The sequence below is a fragment of the Canis lupus genome, chromosome 8 (assembly GCF_048164855.1).
Source record: "Canis lupus baileyi chromosome 8, mCanLup2.hap1, whole genome shotgun sequence".
NCBI classification, from domain to species: Eukaryota; Metazoa; Chordata; class Mammalia; order Carnivora; family Canidae; genus Canis; species Canis lupus.
This window is the reverse complement of record NC_132845.1, coordinates 1,913,164-1,935,730: the sequence shown is the minus strand read 5'-3', so window position 1 is coordinate 1,935,730 and position 22,567 is coordinate 1,913,164. Positions and strand designations below refer to the sequence as shown.

The 22,567-nt window shown below is 41.4% G+C and overlaps 1 protein-coding gene and 1 long non-coding RNA gene across 11 annotated transcripts in view; one reads left to right on the top strand and one right to left on the bottom strand.

Annotated features, from left to right (window-relative positions):
• The window catches only part of LOC140637771 (uncharacterized), an 81,314-nt gene extending 79,095 nt beyond the window's left edge, over positions 1 to 2,219 (top strand). Inside the window, exon 8 of the long non-coding RNA XR_012034802.1 lies at positions 761 to 2,219. This is a non-coding gene — a long non-coding RNA (uncharacterized lncRNA). The remainder of the gene's footprint in view (positions 1 to 760) is intronic.
• LRRC7 (leucine rich repeat containing 7) overlaps positions 1 to 22,567 on the bottom strand; it is a 491,781-nt gene that overhangs the window by 68,838 nt on the left and 400,376 nt on the right. For 4 of the 10 annotated variants that reach the window (XM_072834031.1, XM_072834037.1, XM_072834029.1 and 1 more), the window contains 6 exons: positions 20,682 to 20,930; positions 15,647 to 15,847; positions 12,479 to 12,590; positions 12,086 to 12,266; positions 8,750 to 10,430; positions 4,659 to 4,799 (listed from right to left, as the gene is read on the bottom strand). In XM_072834031.1, coding sequence (XP_072690132.1) covers positions 4,659 to 4,799; positions 8,750 to 10,430; positions 12,086 to 12,266; positions 12,479 to 12,590; positions 15,647 to 15,847; positions 20,682 to 20,930 — 2,565 coding nt within the window. The remainder of the gene's footprint in view (positions 1 to 4,658; positions 4,800 to 8,749; positions 10,431 to 12,085; positions 12,267 to 12,478; positions 12,591 to 15,646; positions 15,848 to 20,681; positions 20,931 to 22,567) is intronic. The other 6 variants (XM_072834030.1, XM_072834033.1, XM_072834028.1 and 3 more) reach the window with 5 other exon arrangements.

Sequence of the window (22,567 nt, the reverse complement as noted above, 5' to 3'; positions counted from 1 at the left end):
CAAGGTGCTGCATAAATCTTGCTTTGCTTTCGGTGGAAAAAAAAATGGAATTAAGTAAGTAACCTTTGAGATTAGGGTGAATAAATGCATAGCAAACGTTGCTACTATTTGACCCTGAGTCATCTGCATAGATGCAGTAAGAAAGGGCAGAAGAAATTTTAAGATAATTTAGGTGCACACATTTCTATCCCAATTTCTCTAATCCAAAAAGATAGTGTATCAACTAATAAAACACATAGCAAGGCCATTTTCTTCCAGGCAAAATTCTATGAAAAGATGATTTATACATATATTTCCATAATTTCAACTCCCCTGCCCCTGGAAGTGTGATTTATACTAGTGCCTGTTGCAATATGCCAATAAGCAGCGGGCGCTGCGCTGTGATACGATGGTGGTGGGAGTTAGGAAGGAACAAGTAAAACAAGGTGTCAGCTCCTCCAGCATGGGGGAGATGGAAGCGACCCCACTCTACTGGGGTTTCTTCCCCAGCCCCACTCGTCTCTGGGTTGCGGGAGCAACAATGACTTAACCTGTGACTTTCTTGTGCTCACGGTCTTTGGCCTTTGGCCTTTGGCCGCCCTCGAGCATGTTTCTCGGTCATACGAGTGCCCAGGAGATGCGGGTGGGTGTTGAGGTGCGGGGGTCAGCGTGAGCATTCATTACGCCCTGCCACCTGCGGCACACGGGGCCTGATGGGGGTCACGCTGGGTCCTGGCTTGGTTAACGTGGCCTGCTGTGTTTTCTTCTCTTCATCCCACAGAATCTATTTTTCTGGGTGATTGTGAAGACGATGTGAGATAATAAGTATCTGAGAGGGCGCTATCGACTACGAGGAGTGGTGTTCCCTGAAGGGGCCAGGCCTCGTAGCTGGGCGTCCAGCAGAGCCAGGCTCAGGCTCTCCCTAGACCACGACCCCGGGAGGTGCGGGCTGCGACAACGGAGCAGGACGCAGGCTCCGGGCCTGTACGATGCACAGAACACCTCTCCTCGTGAGGTGGGCGTGAAGAACCGTGTTTAAAGTACCTAATGGTACCAGGTGCACAGTAGATTCTCAATAAATCCTAGTCTTTGTACTTCTGGCAAAATATTTATTCTACCATTAATCTGGTTAATAAAAATGGCAATTTGAACTGACATTTTACGATATTATATTTCCATCTAATGACATACAACTTCAAGACAATAACTAAGCTCCATTACAACAGAACACATCCGAAGAAGCACACGGAACCATTCATAATGTCATAGAAAGTTGCCTTAGATGCTTTTTGGAGAGGCAGCGAATAAATGATAAATGAATAAATGAATGAATAAATAAAGAATAGGTGGAAAATGCCAATAATGTTATGATTTGATCGTTGACTTCTGTATCTTAAATGTTCTGGTTACAAGTACTATTAAAGTTTTTAGGAAATTAGAATAAACATCAATGAATGAAAACATGAAAGGAAATTAAATGTTAAAATAATTCTGTTGTATTTCTCGACTTTCTGTTAATATCTTACCAGGCTTCATAAAATCACCATCGCCTACGTGATTTACTGTGTACAGCCCAGGAAGCCTACATGTGGCTTGTAATCCGTGAAAAATGTGTGCAGTACTTGACCTGGCGTGTAATAAACGGGAACAAATCAGAGAGCTTCCAAGCCCAGAAAAATCTGGGAGGGCCTTTCCTTTCCATCTACGTAAATATTCACTTTGCAAACCGAAGTAGAGATTCTTCCATCTTCGTTCGCAAACGGCTATTTCCTTCATAGGTGGATGATAAATTTGTTTAAAACTTTTGAGGAAAAAAAAAATGACTAGGTACGTTTGGTGACCTACATAGAAACTCAAACCAGAAAAACCAAATGATCTGCCGAGTGAGGCCCCGAGCTAGCAGAGACCGCGCAAGCGGAGGTGGGGAGGGGCTCGGAGTCACGGAGGCGCCCCGGCTGGGTTTACACCTGCAGAACGACGGTCTCCGTGGGACAGAAAATACAAAAAAGTGCTCCTTTCTCTTAACCGCCAGAGCGGAGGCTTGACAAGCAGAGCGTGGGGGAAGGAAGGGTGTGGGTTCAGCCCCCCAATGTTCCTGGAGGAGCAGCTGCCCCCCCATGTCCAGTGCTGAACCGGTGATGATACGTGAAAATATTTATTTAGATTCCTTGGGACATCCCGGGCTGGAGGTGGCTCGCACCGTCACTTAGGAAATTTATAAATAAAAACAGCTCCCATATTTCTTTGGGAGAATGAACGGTTTCATCAATTTTATTTACTGAAAACGCTTGTTTATCAATTGCTCTTACTCTGTATTTTCAACGCAGTTCTCATGGCTGACGAGCATTTAGAGACTGCAAAGAAATCTTAAATTGCTGATGCTAATTTTTATCATCTTAAGTAGCAAGACAAAAATGTTGCAATGGGTTTTGATGCATTTGTAAGCCCAAGGAAAATAATTATTTGCCTCTCCCCTCTCCCGGTGAGACGGGTTCAGGGAAACTGAACCTCAGCCATAAGGCCTGTTAGGAATGGTCAGTGGAGCCAAGAAAGGAAAAATTTAAAAGCGGTTGCTCTAAGACTTGGCAGAAAAACCAAAGGGATTTTTGAATTAAAGAAGCTCCGCAGAAGAGCTGTGTCTGAGCACGAAGATCAAGGGGCAGAGACTGAGAGTGGAAACCATGGGAGTGAGTAGAGTCTGGAACATTCTGGACACATCAGGCCTACCGCTGAAAGTTTGTAGGGCTTACAGTGATAGTTTGGGGCCATAAAATCCTTTAGGGGTAGTGGAATAATTGTCCTGTCTCTATCCCTTTTCCTCCCTTGCCTTCTCTTTTCTCTCCCTCTCTGTCTCTCTCTCTGGTGTGGACAATAACGTAGTGAGGATAATTCATCTTGAGATGGAGTCTTTCAATACTTGAGTTATATTGGGTTTGCAATTGAAGGTTGCTTCCAAAGAGGATTCCTTTAGGTCATCGCTGTCCAACCGAGAAAGGTTGAAAAGTCTAAATAGTGTAACTCTGTACTATTTTTCTGGCATAGATTATTTTAGAGCTGCGGTAACCGTTCATGAACCCCTTTTCTAGGGCACCCCAAACAAGACCAGGAAATCAATATGGGAACACAGAGGTAACCTAATTTATATTTGGGGCCTTTGAGGAAGAGTGTTTCAAATACGTTATCACGTTTCCGACTCTGGATGAATCTATATCATCCTAGAGATGGAGGAGGGAAAAGGGGCCAAACATCACACGAAATGAGGGGCTCTCCATAGAATGTGGGGGTGCAAGCGACAGCTCCTTCCCCATCAAGATCTCCCTACGCTGCTAATTGAAGTTTGAAACTCAGCCTTCTGGTGTAAGGGTTGGATTTCTATCAATTGCCAAGCCCTCGGGGCGAGGGGCCTCTGAGCTGTGACGTGGGAATCCGTGAGGGCAGAGGTGGGAGCCCCGGGGTGGGGGTCGTGCTGGCCTGTCCTGGCTGCTGGGACCTCCTTGGATTCGTGTCCCAGTCCTGCGCTCGGTGATGGCGAGAGTCTGGCGTTTGGCCACAGGAGCGGTTGTGTCACCGATGCGGGCACCCCCGGGAGCCAGGCCTCTGTTCGTCCCCCACCTCAGGTCCCGCCCCAGGGGACCGGGGACCGGAGAAACAGCATTCGAAAGTTCTTGACTTTGTGACTTTTAATTTAGTTAGTTAGTTAGTTAGTTAGTTAGCTTGTCCATCGCCCACCCGCCGGGAAGCCGGCGATGGAGCGGCCTGGCCCTAACCGTGGCTTCGCTGCTCTCTGGGGCACACGGGCCTGAGGCCTTGGCCTCGCACGTCGCTGTGTTCACGGCCCTGCCCTGCTGGCACCGCTCCCTGGCCCTCGGCCTGGCCAGGCTCCTGACTGCACCACGCGCGTCGTCGTGCTGACACATGGAGGGAAAACGACTCACCGGTGGCCATCAGAACGTCACTAAGACAGAGGCGTCAACCAACCGAAACAGGGAAAATGTACGTGCTCAGCTGTGCCTGAAGAAAAGAGCCGAAATGCTCCTTTGGCGGTGGGGGCCTCTCCCAGTGTGTCGTGCGGGCGCGAGGCCTGCGCGCCTCCTCCTGCAGGAGTCCGGGGGCAGGTGCCCGCTGGCCAGGCCGCCAAGCTCTCCTCGTGCTGCCCCCCGGGGGGGGGGCTCCCGCCGAGCCAGGGGCTGCAGGGGCCCGGGGGGGGGGCGCCGGCCACTTCCCTTCCCAGTGGGGCTCGGTCCCTGTGGGCCCCGCCGAGGCCGACGCTAATCCTAGCTCTGCGCTCAGAACCATCAGCGAGGGGGGACGGGGCTATGTGCAAAAGAGTTCAAAAGAACGTATGTTTACAAACCTACACACACACACAAAAGAAAGGAGAACAGACGATAAAAGGAAAAGAAATGGGTCCTGAGAAAATGAGCCGTAGAGCAACTCAAAAAGCCATGGATCTGCTCAATCCAAAAAGCACAGCCGTTAAGCAGGACCCGAACGTGGTCGTAGCCCGAGTGCTCGCCCAGCGGCTGAGAGCCCGGGCTCTACGGTGTTTGCCCTTGTGCTTTTTTGGACTCGGGAGAGTCTTCCGAGCGGGGCCGTATGTACAGCCTACACACAGTAAGTGAACAAACAACATTAATCGGCTTTGGTATGCTGACACATGTAAGGCAGTCCATACTTACTTTCTGGAGAGGTAGTTCTTGGAGATCAAATTTAGACTTAGTCTGCAAGTTTAAAGTCATGCTTCTGCCTGCATGCATTGCTGAAATACCTCCATAGGGCAGCATGCCAAGGTTAACTGTGTTGTGTTTGTAAGCAGCATTCTGAGTAGAGGAAATAATCATGTGACAGGGTGTGAACACATGCTCAACAAACTGATCATTACATGAACATGTTTAAATTCATAACATTTAACTTTAAGCGGGCAAACGGTAACTTTCCTTTCAACATGCACTTGGTCACACGGAAGCATACAGTCAACAGTGTTAGTTATGCACGTAATGGGCACCATCCAAACTACAGAGAAGACAAAAGCAAGGGTACAGTCTGCTTTACATCTGCTGCTGCCTCTTGGATGTCACGATAGTCGTGACTCTGGACAGATGCTGTTCACTAGTCTATTAATTAAAAAAAAAAAAAGAAAAGAAAAAAAAAAAAAAAACAACCTCCGGACAGCGAGGTCTTATCAAATTTTGCCAGCTCCGAGTCTCACGCTTCTCTTTCACACAGTGAGGTGAGCGCATACAAAGGACAAACGCCAGCTTCTAATTCTGCCTTAAAACAAAGGCACTCCAAGGTTGGAGCCAAAATCAGCGTCCTTCGTTGCTCGGGCTATAGATGTAATTATAGGAACTCAGAAAGAGAGCTGGTCAGAAAAAAAAAAATAAATAAATCATTCAGCCTAACTATCGGCTAACTGAACTGACTGATTAATCGAACCAGTCAAATAAATTGTAGGTGGATCCAAAGTTTCTGACTTTTGCCTGTTTGTTTCTTAAAAGTCACATTTTAAACTGGGGGAATTCCGTAATGAAACTAAAAGAACTGTGATCTGAACTACGGATGCTCCTTATCCAGTGCACCTAAATACCTAGGGAGCACCCTGGTGCCACCCGCAGGGTGGCTGCCCTCCCATGGGTGCATCTCAGGGTATTCCAAGGGGCCGACAGCTAGTCAACCTTTCTTCTACAGAACTTCATACGTGTGTCCCGCCATCCAATAGGTTCCGTTAGCACAATCTCCACTTTCCACCTCTCATCAAAAGGCAGTAATTGCCAGTATTTGGCCCTTTTAAATAATTCTCTTATTTGGGGGGAAAATAGGAATCTACCCCAGTTAACTCAGTAAACTTTTTAACCACTCCGTATTACTGAGCCACAGCAGCAGGCGGCTATTCTAGTCGGAGGACGTCGTGTGCCAAGTCATGACTTTCAGCGTCAGTTTCGCTGAACTCAACTGAAAGACTATTCTAGGCCTGGTGTGCTTGTCTACGGATCATGTTTGTTATGGGTCCTCGGCTGTTTCATCCAGAGATTTTTCGTTGTCACCAGCCGAAGCTGGAAAGGACCCTGAACGTCTCACTCTGGCACCTGAAGGATTAAGGTCTAAAATCGCTCCAGCCGAGGCCCCCCTTGGCCCCTGTCGGAGAGTAGCGGTCTGGGGCACGGGGGTTCACGCTTTAAACTCCCTCGGTCTCGGTGGGACTGTGTGGTGGAGGCAGGAGGCCCGGGGGGAGGCTGCAGGAGAAAGCAGCATCTTGGGTCCACGGTGGGAGTCGGGGCTGCCTCTCCAAGGCTGACGGCGGCCGAGACCCTGACCCCGCATTAGCTTGGGCCGTGAAGCCCACCCAGCGTCCGGGCCTCTTGGCAGTTCTCCCTTACGAGGGATGGACAAAGATCTTGTAGTTTCCAGTGTGACTATTGGGTTTCCGGGTTTAAAGCCTCAACTAAAGGAGACACACCACATCTCTGGTGCAGCCCGACTTCGGACGGGGTGTCAAGTAGCACAGCTACCTCCAAACTACTTTTACGTAAAAAGTCTGTGCTTTGCTACCCTGAATTCATCTTTTTGAGGAGCTGGGAAGTTTTAAGTAAGATTCAGCTTGAATAGCCCCATAATACGATGGGGGTGGGGGTGGGGGTAGGAGGGAGAGGGGTTACCGGGAGAAAACAAGAGGAGAAACTCTCGGGATCTAGTGGCTTGAAGCGATATTCTGGGGTGACCTAACTTCTTGGAATTAAATAAGAAGCTATGGACTATACATTGAAATTGCTCCGGAAGACCAAGGGCCGACCGGGGGTAACTGCAAACAGGCAGGGGGAGCGAGCAAACTCATCGAAAAGGACAGTGTCGTCCCAGCAGCAGGAAACACGCCTGGGTGTAGTTTTAGGGACCTGGATCCGGGACAGCCCGGGTGCAGACTTCCGCACCCCTGCCCTCCCCCAGGCCTGTTTTCCTCTCTCCAAATCCCTGCTCCAGCTAGAGGAGGAGCTCTGATCAAAGGAGAGGAACCATTTCTCTGAGAAACTGTAAATAAACGATGGTACCAAATGCTTAGCATCTCGCCTTCTTTTTCATGCTTTGTTTTCACTCACTCCTCTGTTGCCTCAGTTTACTAGTCATTGCACATAATGCTCCGAAGAGCTTCTTAGAACCTTTCTTGACTAGTTCATCTTACCCTGTTACGTATGGTCGTGTCTACACGAGGCCAGAGTTCCCAAACTGTACTGTATTATTTGGCCCCAAATATTTTCGCCCTCCAAGTTATCTGTCTACATGGAGGGCATAGGTTGAGGTAAGGCATGGTGACAAGTGACCAGGTGTCTCCCACTGACAGCCAGTCATGAGGCTTTGATGAGGCTCCCTTCAATGGGACTGAGCACACCTATTTGAAACAGACATTCTGATGAAAGATTTTGCAAGGCAGAACCAATTTCCACATTGAAAAACTAACACCCGCACCCACATTTATTAGTTCACTTGTCCCTAAAAGTAATTGTTTTCTTGTCATGTAGACACGACCTACAAACAATATAATCACGTAAAAAAAAAAGAGTATACCTGAAAACACAATATTATTCAATATTAAGGAGATGTAAGTGCAGTGACCTGTGCTTTTACCAGGACACCCGATAAAACAGTAAAACTACTGAGCGAAACTTTCTAATGATATATTATTACCCAGATCCCCGATTTGCACTAGGTATTTAAACTCTGGAAAACAAGAACAAAAGCCCCTCTTTTCACAAAAAGGACCTTAAGACTCTAAGATCGATGCAGAGCACGCAATTTTGCCCTCTACACCAAAGCCGCAAAGTACACTCAATGATAATGGTCAATTGATCATAGCTCTAGAAAATAAAATATCGGATTTCTCTTAAGGAGATATGAACAGGCAACAAAAGGAATTCTAGGCTTTAAAGCAATATATATATACAAACTATATATATATATATATATATTTTTTTTTTTTTTTAACTCTCCTCAATCACTACGGATTCCGTGCTGTATTGTGACTCAGTCTGTAACTGAATTGGGATTAATTTCCTTTTTTCGGTTGCACTATCCACACAGAATCTGTACCTTCGCAGTCGTCATAAAGACAGCACCTAGTTTTGTTGCCTATCGTATGCTCTGAACGTAGACATTTCTTTTTGTGTAAAAATCAGCGTTCTAAATGGCAGGATTTTTTTTTTTTTAAATTAAATACAGTACCGTGTAGGAGGGCATTCAATCTCTGCTTATTTTATTTTTCTGTTTCTTGCTGGGAAGATTATTGCTCATTAGAAGTAATAACTTCAGCAGTCCCATCGCGGTAACCGTATGCCAGTGTAGTAAACACGTTAGGCCTGCCTTTGCTGTAAGCGAGTCTGTGCAGGAAGGGGCTAAATGCTCACTTTTTTATAGATTCAATCAAAATCATACTCTTTGGGTCGCTAGAGAACAGTTGTGCGTCCTAGGAGAGGCATTCCGCCTCAATGGCTGGCAAGCAACTGAAGCGCCAGCCCATATAATGGAGTCAGGTTCTTTCTCCCTAGCAATACTTAGGCTCCATGTGCTAAGTCATTCACCTACGGGTTAGGGACTCTGGAAGAGCATTAAACAATATCCACGAGAGACTCTTATGATCAATTGCCCCACAACAGAGAGAGAAAGAAAATGCCGATCATCTATCCGGTCATGTAGTTCATGCTTCACTACATGTGCTTAGAAAGGCCGATCAAGTAAAACTAAAGGCAGGAGGGATATTCTTACAGAGAAATGCCAGACATACCCTGTCTAACCTTCTAGCTTCTATATGTCTAAGCAGCTGTTGTCTCCAGTCTGCAGGCATTTTACCACAGCTCTCCTCTCCCTTCACAGGAGTGGGCCTCGTCTTTATATCACTGTTATCTGATGGCTTGTCACCATAGTTACCCAAGTTATAGTCAGATGGTATTTTTTCCAAAAGAGCTGCCATAGTAGGCCTAGCTGAGACTGGCCTGGTTTGGGAGGCACCGTAACTCTCTGTACTGTAGCTTCTCGCAGACAACGGCCTCCTCTGGGTAAGGTTTTTAACCGGAAAACTTCCCGCCTGAGCTTTCACTTCTTGATATGAAGGGTGTTCATCTTCGTACCTGCCATTCCTTTTCAGGAACTGGGACTCAGTCACTGAAACGCTGCTTTGGCGATCCAGCCCTCCCCTATACGGGGGCCTGCCGTACCTCTCAGGCGGAGGCAGCTCCTGAGGTTCACTGACCCGGCGGAACATGGCCATTTCTGTGGAGCTGGCCAGGGAGTCGGCCCTCCTCAAGAAGCCCGCCCTGGCGCCCTGGCTCGCGAACTGGGCGTTCGCCACAGCGTCCTCGCTGACAGACGGCTGGGAGAAGGAGAACATCTGCTCCATCGGTGGGTATCCTCTGTAAGCTCTGGGACTGACCAGGTCCTTGGCCACGTTTTTGCTGGGCTGTTGCACGTACTCAGAATTGTGTTGGAAGGGGGGCGGTACCCTCTTCTCGGCCTTCACTTCCACCGCCCCTTGGGGGTTGAAGCTTTGGTCAAACTGATAGACTTTCTTAGTCATGGAAGCTTTCTGCTGTTGGGGCCCTTTACTGCTGCCGTACGTGAGCATCTCGTCGTCCAGCATGGGGACCGACTGGCTTCGCGACATGCTGGACATACCGTGCTCCGGCCCCAACAGTTTGTCCGGCCGTTCGTGGCTCCCCAGGTGGTCGCTCCCGGAAGCATAGTTTTCCAAGGGGATGTTGTACACCTTGTACGTACCGATGTCAATCTCATCGATACTCTGCGACTTCTTGAACTTATTGGACTTGATATCCTTCATCAGCGGGGAGAGCCTCTCTGTGCTTTTGCTAATGGAGATGACGCCTTTGGAAGACTCGGGGCGGCAGTGGATCTGAGAGAAGACGTTGCCAAGACTCCTGTTGGGGTTGGAGTCGTGATACTCCCACGGCACCCCCGGAGAGAACGGACCGGGTAGCTCAGCGGGCTCTTTTAGGTGTTCTTTCCTCTCGGGCAATGGGCTGGTGGTGGGGGTGGTCTCCAATTTGGAGGGGAAAGCGGTCCTATCTTCAAAAGGACTAGGGGTTCTAGTCCAGTTCTGCCAAGGGTTGGAAGGAGGCACTTCTGTTTCTGGTGTGTGTCTGTGTGTGGACTGCTCCAGCTCCAGGGGCACGCCGACAATCCTCTCCTGCCTAATCAGAGGCCTGCGTCCGTGGGAAGACGTGCTTCTGGATTTCGAACTCAAGAGAGGATTGCTGTTGGCGTTCTCGCCCGTGGCCTCCTCTGCGACAAAGCCCGTGTTGTCATAATGGGAACCGTCAGGCCAGTTGTCGGTGAAGGCGTCACTCATGGGCAGCCGGTCAGGACGCTGTGGTAGGTTCCCCGGGGGGACAGCCTCCCGCTGGCTGAGTAATGGCTTTGAATCAAGAGGCTGTGGGAAAGACGGTGCAATCCTGTGAAGACAGTGGGAAGAGGAGCCATGAGAACCGGCAAGAGCCGGAGACGCCACGCGGCCTTGCCCAAGGGATCACTCGCCCACAGCCCCTCGGTTGACGGGGCGGCGCTAGTCCATGCCCCCGACCCCCACGCCCACCGCTTTGCCTTCCTCTGATTTGTAGTTCCTCCTTGGAATCATCACCTCCTAACATATCGTGTACGCATTTTATCATTGTGTGTTGTTGAGCGTCCTCTGCCAGGCTATAAGCTCACGAGGACCGAGATTTATTTATTTTTTATTTATTTTTTCTCTTCAGGCCTGGCAGAGTGCCTGGCACAGTGTAGGCATCAAAATACACGTCTGTTGGATGATGACATCAAAGAAAGAAAGAGAGAGGTCTTCAGTAAAGGTCCCGAAACTTGTCTGATAAGCAGAATCACCTGATTCTTGGTCCCCCTCCCTGGAATTTCTGGCTCAGTTTCTTTCCAAATTATCGGTTAAGAGTATACCTTTCTTATAAATACTTGATCTGTCTAATGAACCCAAATTGTCTTCAGATAACATTTATTTGAAGGCCAGGTACTGAAAACACTAAACCCACTGTGCAGGGAGCACGTTTTCCTAGGATGTCAGTTATATTATACCATGACTTTTGGTCATTGGCTTGTTTATACCAGTGCCTCCAGTATTTCTAGAAGATGCTCGTTTTTCTAGGTTTATTCTCCCCGCTTGCACACTCATAACATTGGATTATATATTTGCTATCAGTAAGAGAAACACTTTTCAGCGCTTTGGCTAAATTGAAAAGTAGTACATTTAGGAGGAACCTTCCAAAGTACCTCATTAATCTCAGCTTATATCACAAATGATGAACTTCTAAACTGAAAGAGTTAAGATTTGTATCATGGGCACTGATAGGTAGAAATAGTCATCCATTCACTACCAAAGAACGCATCGCTAACAGTTCTGAGGTTATCAGCAAGCCATGAGGAAGGATCATGGGCGCCCCACACCACACGCTGTTGGATTTGCTGTTTGCACTGTAACCCACAGCAACAAGGCACAAAACAAGAGAATCGGCACTGGGTAATTACTAGCTCACTGGGTCACTTTTATTGTGCTCTTTGGCTTTTGACTTTTACCTGTAAAATGGAAGTAAGGTAGAGTAGGGATCATTTTGGAAAGATTAAATACTTTTGCCTACATCCTAACTTTCCCAGGTGGTGATAAAACGAGGGTGATGATGACATCGACGATGATGACAGCAATGAGGATGTTATTGACTATTTACTCCGTACCGGGCACACAAGTGCTTCCCATGCATCTTAGTTTATTCCATAAGCCCATTTTGGATGGGGAAATGCCCACGTGTGTCATAAATAAGTAGCGGGCAAACAGGATTCTTGGTTTCAGCTTTTTAAGATTTCTGTCCCTATCATCTCAACCTGATAATCTCCTACCGTCTCTCCCTTAAACAACGGTTTGCTGTATAAAATGGATTCCTCCTCTCCTGGAAAGCCCAGGGGGACCGTGTTTGCTTATCTGCCCCTTCCAGCTGTCTTCTACACCGCTCATGTGCTGAATGCAATTCAAAAACTAAGATCCCGTTTTTTAAAAAGTTGCTGAAAGTAAGCACTTGGGAACAGAAAGAAAGGGAAATTCTAAACACACCTGTTACCCCATAAAGAATTATGTACTGCATCTTTAGTTGTTGTCTGCAAGGACCCCACTTTAACCCGGGTGTTAGAGGATCCTGAGGAAGCCTGGGAAGGCGAGTAGTCTGAGTAAGTGCCTGAGGAAACACTGTTATTCAGACAGTGAGTTTTGTCAACTTCAGACTCATCAGTTGATTCTGAAATGTAAAGGGGAAAATGTTACAATGCTATGAACACTGACAGTAAGAAACACAGAAAAGCAAGTATGAAAACCCGAGAGCATAACAATGTTAGGAATACATATTTGTCAAATATTTCGATAGACTATGGTGTGTCATACGTTACAACTGGTGATTCATCATGCACATGCATTTGTGGCATATTTTCCACATCAGGTTCACAGTGTTACCTTTTTTGTCCTTCCCTAGCAGAACAAGTTTGGGTGGGTACAGAGGGGTCTCAGCTAATGAAGGGTGAAGTTCCCCAATCCTCATTTCATTAGCTGGATGAACAAAAGAATCCTGAGAGATATAATAATATAGGACAAGGAAAGTAAACATTTAAACATTGGTTAACCAAGATGGCAACATCTTTATTTGGCTCAGATTTAAAGATGGGGCTCTAGGATTTAAGTCCCTGTGGAGCATTGGGAGAAACGAATCACGTGTTTCTCTGAAGTCAGTACTAGAATGTTTTGTCTTTCTAATTTAAATGAGTCCATTTTGTTCATCAAACATTTTTTGGATGCCTGTTTATATGCCTGGCACTGTGCAAAGAACTGTAGAGTTTCCAAAGAAAGACAAAATGGCACCCACGGCCCGTGGAGATTCACCACCTAGGTGGGGAGATGAGATACATCTTCTAATTACACAGGACTGAATGAGGATAAGCTGTATGTGAGTCTGTGGTACGTACGTACATGTGGAAGATATGTATACGTGTAACAGTCTAAGGGGGGGTCTCCCGTAAGAGTTCTCAGAGCAAAGTCTATCACGGACCAACTGATTTTTTTTTTTTTCCTCATCAGCCATGCTCTGCACAAATGGGTCCTCTACATCCTGCTCTTACCGCCAATCCCCCTCTTAACTCCCACTGTTTCCCAAGTGATCTTATCCTCAGTTTCTTTAGTTCTGTCCTAACTTTTCCTAATGTTTTCTAGTTTCCTCATGATTGATCTAGCTTGCTAAATCTTCATTCTAAATCCATTCACTGAGTGTAATGAGCAACACTGGTATAAGAATAAACTTTATAAAGACAAATGAACATGTTAAGAAGCCTATGAATTTTAAACTCCTATGATTAAAATTGTTATTTCCAGTTAACCAGATAGTGAGAGCATTGGGGGTGGTAAAATACTAAGTTTTCACTTTCTTTTATGTATAAAAATGTCTTGTCTATGCCCATGGGGAGGTAGTGATATCAATTTATGCGTAACAGTTATCTTTATGTCTTTTCTGCCTAAACCTTAGGCTAATTTGAATTCAAAACGTTATTTTCAGTTTTCTCATTTATTGCTACTTGTTAAGTTTAAAACATTAATGCCACACATTTAGAAATAGTTTGTTAAATCAAAGAAAGAGTATACTTGAGCACAAAAGTATAGTAAGTGCAATGTATGCCAACTGATAATTAGTGATAGAAACTCTTAAAAAATTTTCACGCCCCACATAGTGAGTGACAGGCTCAAGTTTTGGGTGTTACCAAGAAACAGCTACTTCTTTCACTCCTGGCTTAAATTCTATTTTTTGGTTTGGTTTTGGTTGGGTTTGTATGAGAATATTTGCCTGTAAAAAACCTGGGTATATGTCTGATACTTATTAATTACTTAAAAAATATTTCTAGTCAACCCTTTCATTTCCTACAAGTGAATTTTGAGACTCAGCGAGGTCCCTGCTTAAAGGATTAATTAGATCAAGATCCAGCATAGAGGCAGGATTCTCAGGTTCATGTCCAATAATCTTCCCTTATATTGCCTCCTAGTGAGCTCAACTGTGAGCACAGTGTAGACTTACAATCCAGTTCCAGATAGGCAGAGGGATAGGAAAGAGTGTGGGGTTGGTGGAAATTCTGGAGATGAAGAGGGAAATCTGTGTTTTCATGGATTTTGAAGACCATTTCAAAGGCTTAGCATAAGAAACCTAATGATAAAGTTTTAAGGTGACAGAATAGAGTTAAAGTCTTTCCACGTCTTTGTAGAAATTTATAAGTAGAAGCAGACACAAGTTTGAGAAATTGTACCATGAAAAGGCATAAAATATGTTAAGGCTTGTCAAAAATGTTTCAATTATAGGGTGACATATTTCTATTCCATTCCTGCTTCATCATTTATTAATCAGATTATCTTGGGCAAGTCAGTGTACCTCTCTGTACTTTATTCAATTCATCAGTAAAATGAAGGGAATAGATGATAGGAATTAATGTTATTTTCTGTCTAGTACTAACATTCTAGGAATCGAAATATAACTTATTTGTTGAAATAATACTTGAAAAAGGAAATATTTTTATGACTCCTGATACCGAAGTACAGGAATTTTATTTTAGTCAACAAAACAAAGAATTGTACAAGCATAGAAGTGTAAATACAGGGGTGCCTGGGTGACTCAGATGGTTAAGCGTCTACCTTCATTGGGCTCCCTGCTCAGCGAGGAATCGCTTGTTCTTTACCTTCTGCCCCTCTGAATTATTTGGGGACCATGTGCACATTTTATATTTCTTTTCTCTCACAGTGGTTAGCACAGTGCTAAATAGATAGTTGGTGTTTAATCAATGCAACAAATCGATGCTGTGAAATGCAGATTTGTAAAAGAGTTTCACGAACCTAGATTTTTGAGAAGTAGGTATAGAAACTTCTAGATGTACTCATACCAGTTATGTTTCTAATGAAGATTAAAGAGTGATAACCAAATTAGCTGAAGGGTGGATGAGAGAGTAGAGGCGGCATAAATGTAGTTGAATTCTTTTCAGACCACACAAACTGATAAATATCTAGTTTATTCTAAAATATAGGAATTAAGTTTTACATGTCTAGATCCAGAAAAGATAAATTTCAAACTTATCTCCTCTTTGTCATTGTTTATAGTAGTGTTTCCTATAAAGGTTTTAACCCAAAGACAAAAATAAGCAAAAAACAAAACAAACAAAACAAAAAAACAAAACAAAAAAAAACCCCTCTAAGTCTCAATAAGGATTTTATTGAAATTTGCAGAGAAAGAAAAAAAAAATCTTTGTTTAGTCTTTTCTAATGACTCATACCATTAAAGTTTGGAGTAGCCAAAAGAGTAGAGTGAAAATGATATCACGCACTTACTGGCAGGGCCTAGCTGAGTGAGCAAGTTTTTCCTTCTGTGTGTATTGGAACTTTTGGAGCTGTATTAATAATTTTAGGCCATGAGGGTGTCATTTACCTGTAATTTATTAAATGCAACCCTCATAGTTTGAAAAAGTAGAGAGACTCATTTATATTTTAAGGAAAAACTGCACTTATCAGAGAAGATCTAATCATTAAAAAAAACCCATATAATTTAGTAATTCCAAAAAATCCAAACCACACTGGCAATTACCAATAACCTTGAAATACCTCCACTGTAATCTCCTTTGGGGCTACAGGCCACTTGTGTTCATATTTTTCTTTCACAGTTTGCTCCGTGTTAGCAGTTGGATTTGAATTCTCAACACGCACTCCATGGGTTGGCTTACCCACCAGATTTTGAACAGATTTTACCATATTCTTTAAATCCTCTGGGTAAGGAGTTGGATATCGTTTTAGGTTTATTTCAACCTAGAAGTTTATAAAAAAAAATTTAACATAAAAATACCTTCGGCAAACATGTTCACAAAACTAATCCATTTTATGTGCAGTAGTAAAACCAAATGCAATATAGTGAGTGCTGAGCTGCTGAGAAACTGTACTGTAGAGTAAGAACATAGTGTTCTTTCCACATTCTGCCCTCGTGGGGCTTCCTCCCGCCCTGCCCACCTTCTAGATTAAAAACGATTTTGGGATTATATTCTATCTTCAGACCTACCCTGCAGATCATTGAAGTAGCAGTAGGTCCAACATATGAGTGACTGGCAATCCGGAGATTTTAAGCATTACTATCAGCTGCTTTTATACTTTAGAGGCTATTCCTTCCCTATCTTAATTATTTATGATTATTTTCATGTTAATAATATCTTTGGAATATCAATGTAGATGATAAGAGGGGACCCCAAAAGATTTACAAGTAGAGATTTTGTATTAAAAAAATGGGGGAACTGACAGTATCTGCTACCAAACATGCATCAGCTCTGTGTTAATCAGCATGTTATATCCAAAGGTCAGGTAGCTAATTCTTATTAATACCTAAAAAAATATATGCTTCAGGGTGGCTATTATATTTACTTTTTACCCAAATAAAGTAATATGCTTTGTAGGTAATGTCTTAAAGTAAAAAGGAATTTAAAAATTGAGGAGATTTTTCTAAGATAGTCTAGATAAACATGTAAACTTTGGCTTATATTTACCCAGATATTTATTTTCATTCTTGAATTCATTTTTTTGCTTTATCGATCTGACTTTAGGGAACATATATATTAACGATTATTCTTCACATTTAATTTAGAGAGAGAAAATATGAGATGCTTCCAGATAGACTATCCCATTATCAGAGTATGTAAGATATGCTTAAATTGGAATAAATACAAATTATCCATGTGATTTAAAGGGAGTGAGAAGAAAAACAAGGAACAGATTTATTTGGCCTGGCTTATTCTAACCATCATGACTTTTTGCATCTGAGTAGAACCAACTTTACAAAATGGAATGGTCTATATGATTGTAGTGAGTATATGTGTGTGGAAAGTGTGTGTGGGGGTAGGTTGGGAGGAGGGGAGGCGAAAACAAAGCTGAAGAAGGAAGGCGTGGGAATGAAAGAGGAAAGGAGAAAGTGTGGGGGCACACACATCGCCACCCACCCACACCCATGTAATCCATGGGATGTAAGAAACTATGATGGTGGTACAGATCTGAGGATTGTAAATATGAATTCAAACACTTTTGCTCATCTGCAGTTTTAGCAAATCCACCAACTTTGTTATATTTATCTTCCTCATGGATCGTTTTCCATATCAAATACTGGGATTGGACTCACTAGATGACTTCTAAATTTCCTCGTAGTATTAAAAACATAAAATTATTTTTCCAGTAAATTTTTGGAAAGCTGATGCAAAACCAGATAATTTTGCTAGTATAAATATTGTTTTAGTCTTTTACACTCAAACAAATAAGAATGAAATTAATAATATATTGACATAAAGCTACAAAAATATAACCCAGGAAAAGTTAGACTTCTCAGAAAAAAAAGTGTAAGTTGTTAGAATGTAATATAAAGATAGCTCAGGGTACTTAATTTATAATGCATTCTTAAATAAACATAAAAAGAATGATATCCATGCTAGACAAAGTCCATTGGGATGCATGCATTCTTGGATCTGCTGTTAAGTTGGTATTAAAAATGTTCATCACAAATTAAATCTAAGTTTTAAGTTATATTGTTGAACTCATTTAACAGTATTTGACAGCGAAGGGCTAGAAGTCAAAAAACTACATTTAAAAAATATAGATTGTAGAGTGGTATGGAGATTATGCCAATTATGAACATCTTTAAATTTTTAATAACCAGTGGTATATGAATGAAAAATAATTCTCATGTAGGGCATTAAATTAAAATTCTATGTACCTTAAAAAATCCTCAATGTTAAGATTACACTTCTAAATGGAATCAAAAGCCAAAAAAAAAAAAAAAAGAAAAAAAAGAAAAGATGTGTTCAATTGAATTAAATTACACATTGAATAATGTAATCTATTTTTTGTAGATGCTATGTCTCATCTGACAATTAGAGGGCTATTTACTAAACTAGATGACTATTTACTAATGGCCACAGTGCCAATATTTTCTGGTTATTTTATAAGCAAGTTAATGTGATATTTTGGTCACATCATCAGAATATGATTGGGTACTTTATCTCTGAAAAATATTTAAATTTAGAAACAGAAGCAGATTTGTCAAGTTAATGAAGCTTAAGCTTTAGGGCCTGCCACCTGCATTGGCTCTTTCCAAAGCCTTGTGAGAGGCCATACTTATTTATTTACTTGGTTATTTCATATCCTTTTCCTTAAAGAGCCTCCTATCCAAGCTGCGGGAGTTTCAGGTCTTATAAAACTTGGATTTGTTCCACGTAGACAGTAAGCTCCTTGCTTCCCATTTCCTAGTCTACCAACAGAACTTGCTGGACCTGGGGTCGGAAGACCTAAATTTAAGCCACAGATTTACTCCCAACAAGCTATCAGCCACTAATCTTTCTGTCCAGTTTCTGCTCACGTAAAATGGGAACGATAGTATCTTTAGTTAATCTAGAACTAAAATGAGATAACTGTGAAAGTTTCTGAAAATGCATAAATTCTATGCGGAGATTAGATACTATTTTCTAAAATCAGATTCTACGTAGGTATTTTTTAAAATCTGAAGTTTTTGGCAGTTTAGATTCTACTATATATGTATATAAAAATACCAATCTATTCGCAACTGTTTGGACTTTTTTTTCAGTTTGTATACAACAACAGCTATCATTTATTCAGTATCTACCATGTGCCAGGCACATGCAAAATGTTTCATAGGGATATTTAATTTATTAATAGCTATTTATATAACAAACAATTTTTATTTACCATATAGATTTAAATATAAACAATAAGTAATTATAATTAACGTTAAATATTTATAATTAATTATAATTAAACATAGTTTAGATTTTATAACCCATTGTAGGATCTGTTCCTATTCACCTTAGAATAGGGCTCAGACTGTGTAAGTTCCTTGCCCAAAAGCCATACAGCTATAGGTAGCAATGTCCAAATTCAAACTCAGGTCTTTGACTCCAAAGATTATGCTACAGAAGTGTTACTTGGCTCAAGGCTATTCTCTGTTATAAGTAAAGCACATATTTGTACAAACTTGTGGAAGAAATAGTGTGTGCAAATCCAAAATGTAAATTTTATTGAGTTAAATAAGATAATTTCAATTTTTTAAAACATAAAGCTAATTTTATAATTTCTTTTAAAATGAAAATATAATATTTTATAATTATTATGTTTATAAGCTCTGTAAAAGCATATTTTATACCCTTTTACAGATTGTTTTGCCTACACCTCCTACTTTTTAACTCATGTGCAGTGCTTCAGAAATGAGTAAACATGATCATAAACACAATGTGATCAATAGTTCCGTAATGCCCAAATAAAAAGCTTCTTTATATTTCTAAATACATAGGCTAGAAATACTCCCTCATTCTAATATGAGATGGAGAAATATGTAAATTCATTTATGATATAAATAGGTGGGAAAAAAATCGTCAATTGTTTTTACCAAAATGTTGTGTATATCACTCACCATAAAGTATTTGTTCATTTTACATATACATTTTATTAAAATGCAAGATTTTCACTGTAATGTTACTTCATTTTAATTTTAGAAAAATAAAAATGTTTCACAACATTCTATATATCTCAGATCTAAAAAAAAGTGCAGTAAATGCAAATAGCAGCTGCAAGATGTTGGAGACTCTCAAAAGTTTAGCAATGGAAGAAAGAATTCATATTAATAGCTAGGGCATTTAGAGATGGTATCTTGAATTCTCAAAGAACTGTGGTTTTCTTATATAATGATAAAATTCTAATTTGGTTTGACTATAAATTCCAGTAAGAGAAGTAATAGTTTATGTTTTGATTACTGATCATTAAATATCTTATTCTGGGAATTAATCAGAACCTTTTACACAGAAAGGAAACTTACAGCAGTTTGGTAGGATTCTCAGCTGGCCTTATATTGCAGAAAGAATATAAGACACAGAATAAGAATCTAGTTCATTACATATGGATGGTAAGGCTTACTAAAACTGTAGTGTTCTTTCACAACCCATTAAGATATATATATTTTTTTCACTGAACTTTTTAAATACCCAACCCACTGAGATAAGGAAGCCCTATTTGCCACAACTCCCAAACCAATCTTCTCTTACAGGAATTCTCATCATCTGTGCCTTCAAATTAGAGGGAAGTTGATGCTTTTCAACAGATGCCCATCTTTGTGCTCAAAGTCCACTCTCAACAAATATCAATTCAAATCTCATGTTATTTTAAGAATCAGGTTTTTGTTATTTAATCTCCCTCTGAATTGATATACAAAGATGTGTGTGCGTGTGGGGGCAATTTGGATTTTATCAATAGTGTCATCAACATTCTGCCCAACTATTGGTATTCCCACACTTTAAAGAAAAAAATTTTTTTAAAAATAAAGGCATAAATAAAAATGAAGCACCCAACTCAAAAATCATGCCATATATCCCACCATTAGGCACCTTATTATTGATGTTCCCTCCCCTCTGACTTGGTTCTCTCCACCCCATTGCCAATGTCAAAGAATAAAACCTTAAATTGAGATCAAACACTGGCAATTGGATGGTTTCTATAGGATCAACGTTTCTTACCCCAAATCATGCAGAACATACCCCATAAACCACTGTTCCAAGGTTGCCTCTACATGGGGGATTCTCCTACCCCAAACACCTAGGCCTACCTGTCTGCCACTTAGAGAGGGAAGAGTGGTGGATTGTGCTGCAACTGGCAATGGAGTACACATGCTCCTTTCCTGCTGGAGGCCACTTATACAACCCCATGCCAGCTGTGGGTCATTCTGGGGGACGGGCATATCTTGGATCTGCTGATCACACCTGGCCCATGGTGTGCAGCAATCGCCAGACAGTCTGGCAGGTTGGAGAGTAATCCCACGCTGGCCCCTTTCCCAGGGGGCTTGGCAGGAGTGATCCTGTGGGAGAAGGAATCTCCATTTTCTGGGAGAAAGAGGAGCACTGTAGCAATACTTTCACTTTATCATTTTTCTACTCTTGATTTTTTTTTTCACTCTGGGTAATGCATTTAAAACAACCATCAGAAAATTAGTTTGAACTCTCTCTAATAAAACAGTACCAATATCAATATGAAGCTAATGGGTCACAATTTCTTCACACAAGGCAGCATTCGTACTACACTACACACTCTGTAAGTAGGGCATTATACTCTAGTCCATTTAGAAGTTGATGGCATAGGTCAGTGGTTCCTTTCTAAATTTTATGTAAATGAAAGGTAAAATGGTGCTAAATTTAATGTATATGTAATGAACCAGCAAAGTGTGATTAATTTAGTGTAAGATTGCTGTATATTCCATTCATCATACTTCCATGATGATTTATTTAGAAGTTTGTTTGTGTTCTAATTTGTCCAATAGCCAGTGGCATTGGAGATATTCAAATTAGTCAAAACCAAGTGTTTGAGACTTTTGAAACACATTGTTTCACCAAAATATAAGTAAATCAAATATAAATAAGCATAAAGAAAATGTAATCTAAAGTATAATGGACCTACTCTGATTATAAACAAACCCGACCACATAACACACAAACAGGGCTTCTAAATAATAATTCCCATTTACCATATTTTATGTTTTCATTGACACATATACCAGAGTATATTAAGTGTACTATTTTCTTATTGGATCCTTAGAGTATGGATTTTTAAGAATAAGTATGTAGTTTTTGACATTCAGTGAAGTAAAAGAATGAATCAGAGGTCCAGTATAGAATGCATCATCCATTGGTTCTAGATTTAACATATGAAATCTTAAAAGAAGAACTGAAATGTTGTAAGGGTCTTCATTTTTAGTTTGGCATTGCTTTTCCTAAGAATTCACAAGTTAAAAAAAAAAAATGTTTCTTTGGTTATTAGGTAGCACTAACCAAGCATCCAGAAACATTTTTTTAAACCCAAATCTTTAACAAAACCATCATTTTGATTTGGGAATTCATTTTGGATTTTCCACAATGATGTGGAGGTAGGCCTTGTCAATTACCTTACTGTCTAAATCTAGTAAGGTTCCAGGGTGTGTTGATTTAAGAAAAAAGTTTAGAAAATGTGGGAATGAGGGGACAGAAAAGAACACATTACACAATCTAGATCTATTAATAGGATGCACATACAATCACTTAGGCAATTAGTCACTCAGAGCGAGAACTGTTAGTATCCATGACGGTAGAAGTACACAAATAATACTAGACAAAATTAGTTGGAGATTCAAGATGTTGACAGGATGATAATAGGAAGATCTGATGTGGATAAAATCTGTTCGGACATTTCAAATCTAAATAATGAAAAAAATATAGATTTTAAAACTCATCTTGTTACTTAGATTAGTTCCAATAAAGGATTTAAAAAATATATATATTCGAGGTGAAAAAATTGAGGATCACCTGCTATTAGGCACTTGCCTCCTTTAAAACTTGTTTTCTCACTTAAGAAAACTCATAAATTCTTCTTGGATACCCTAGAGACATAAAATCTTTCAGAGATTTTAAAGCCAATATAATATATTAATCCACTGGCTCTCCTATGAATGTACACTTTGGTCTC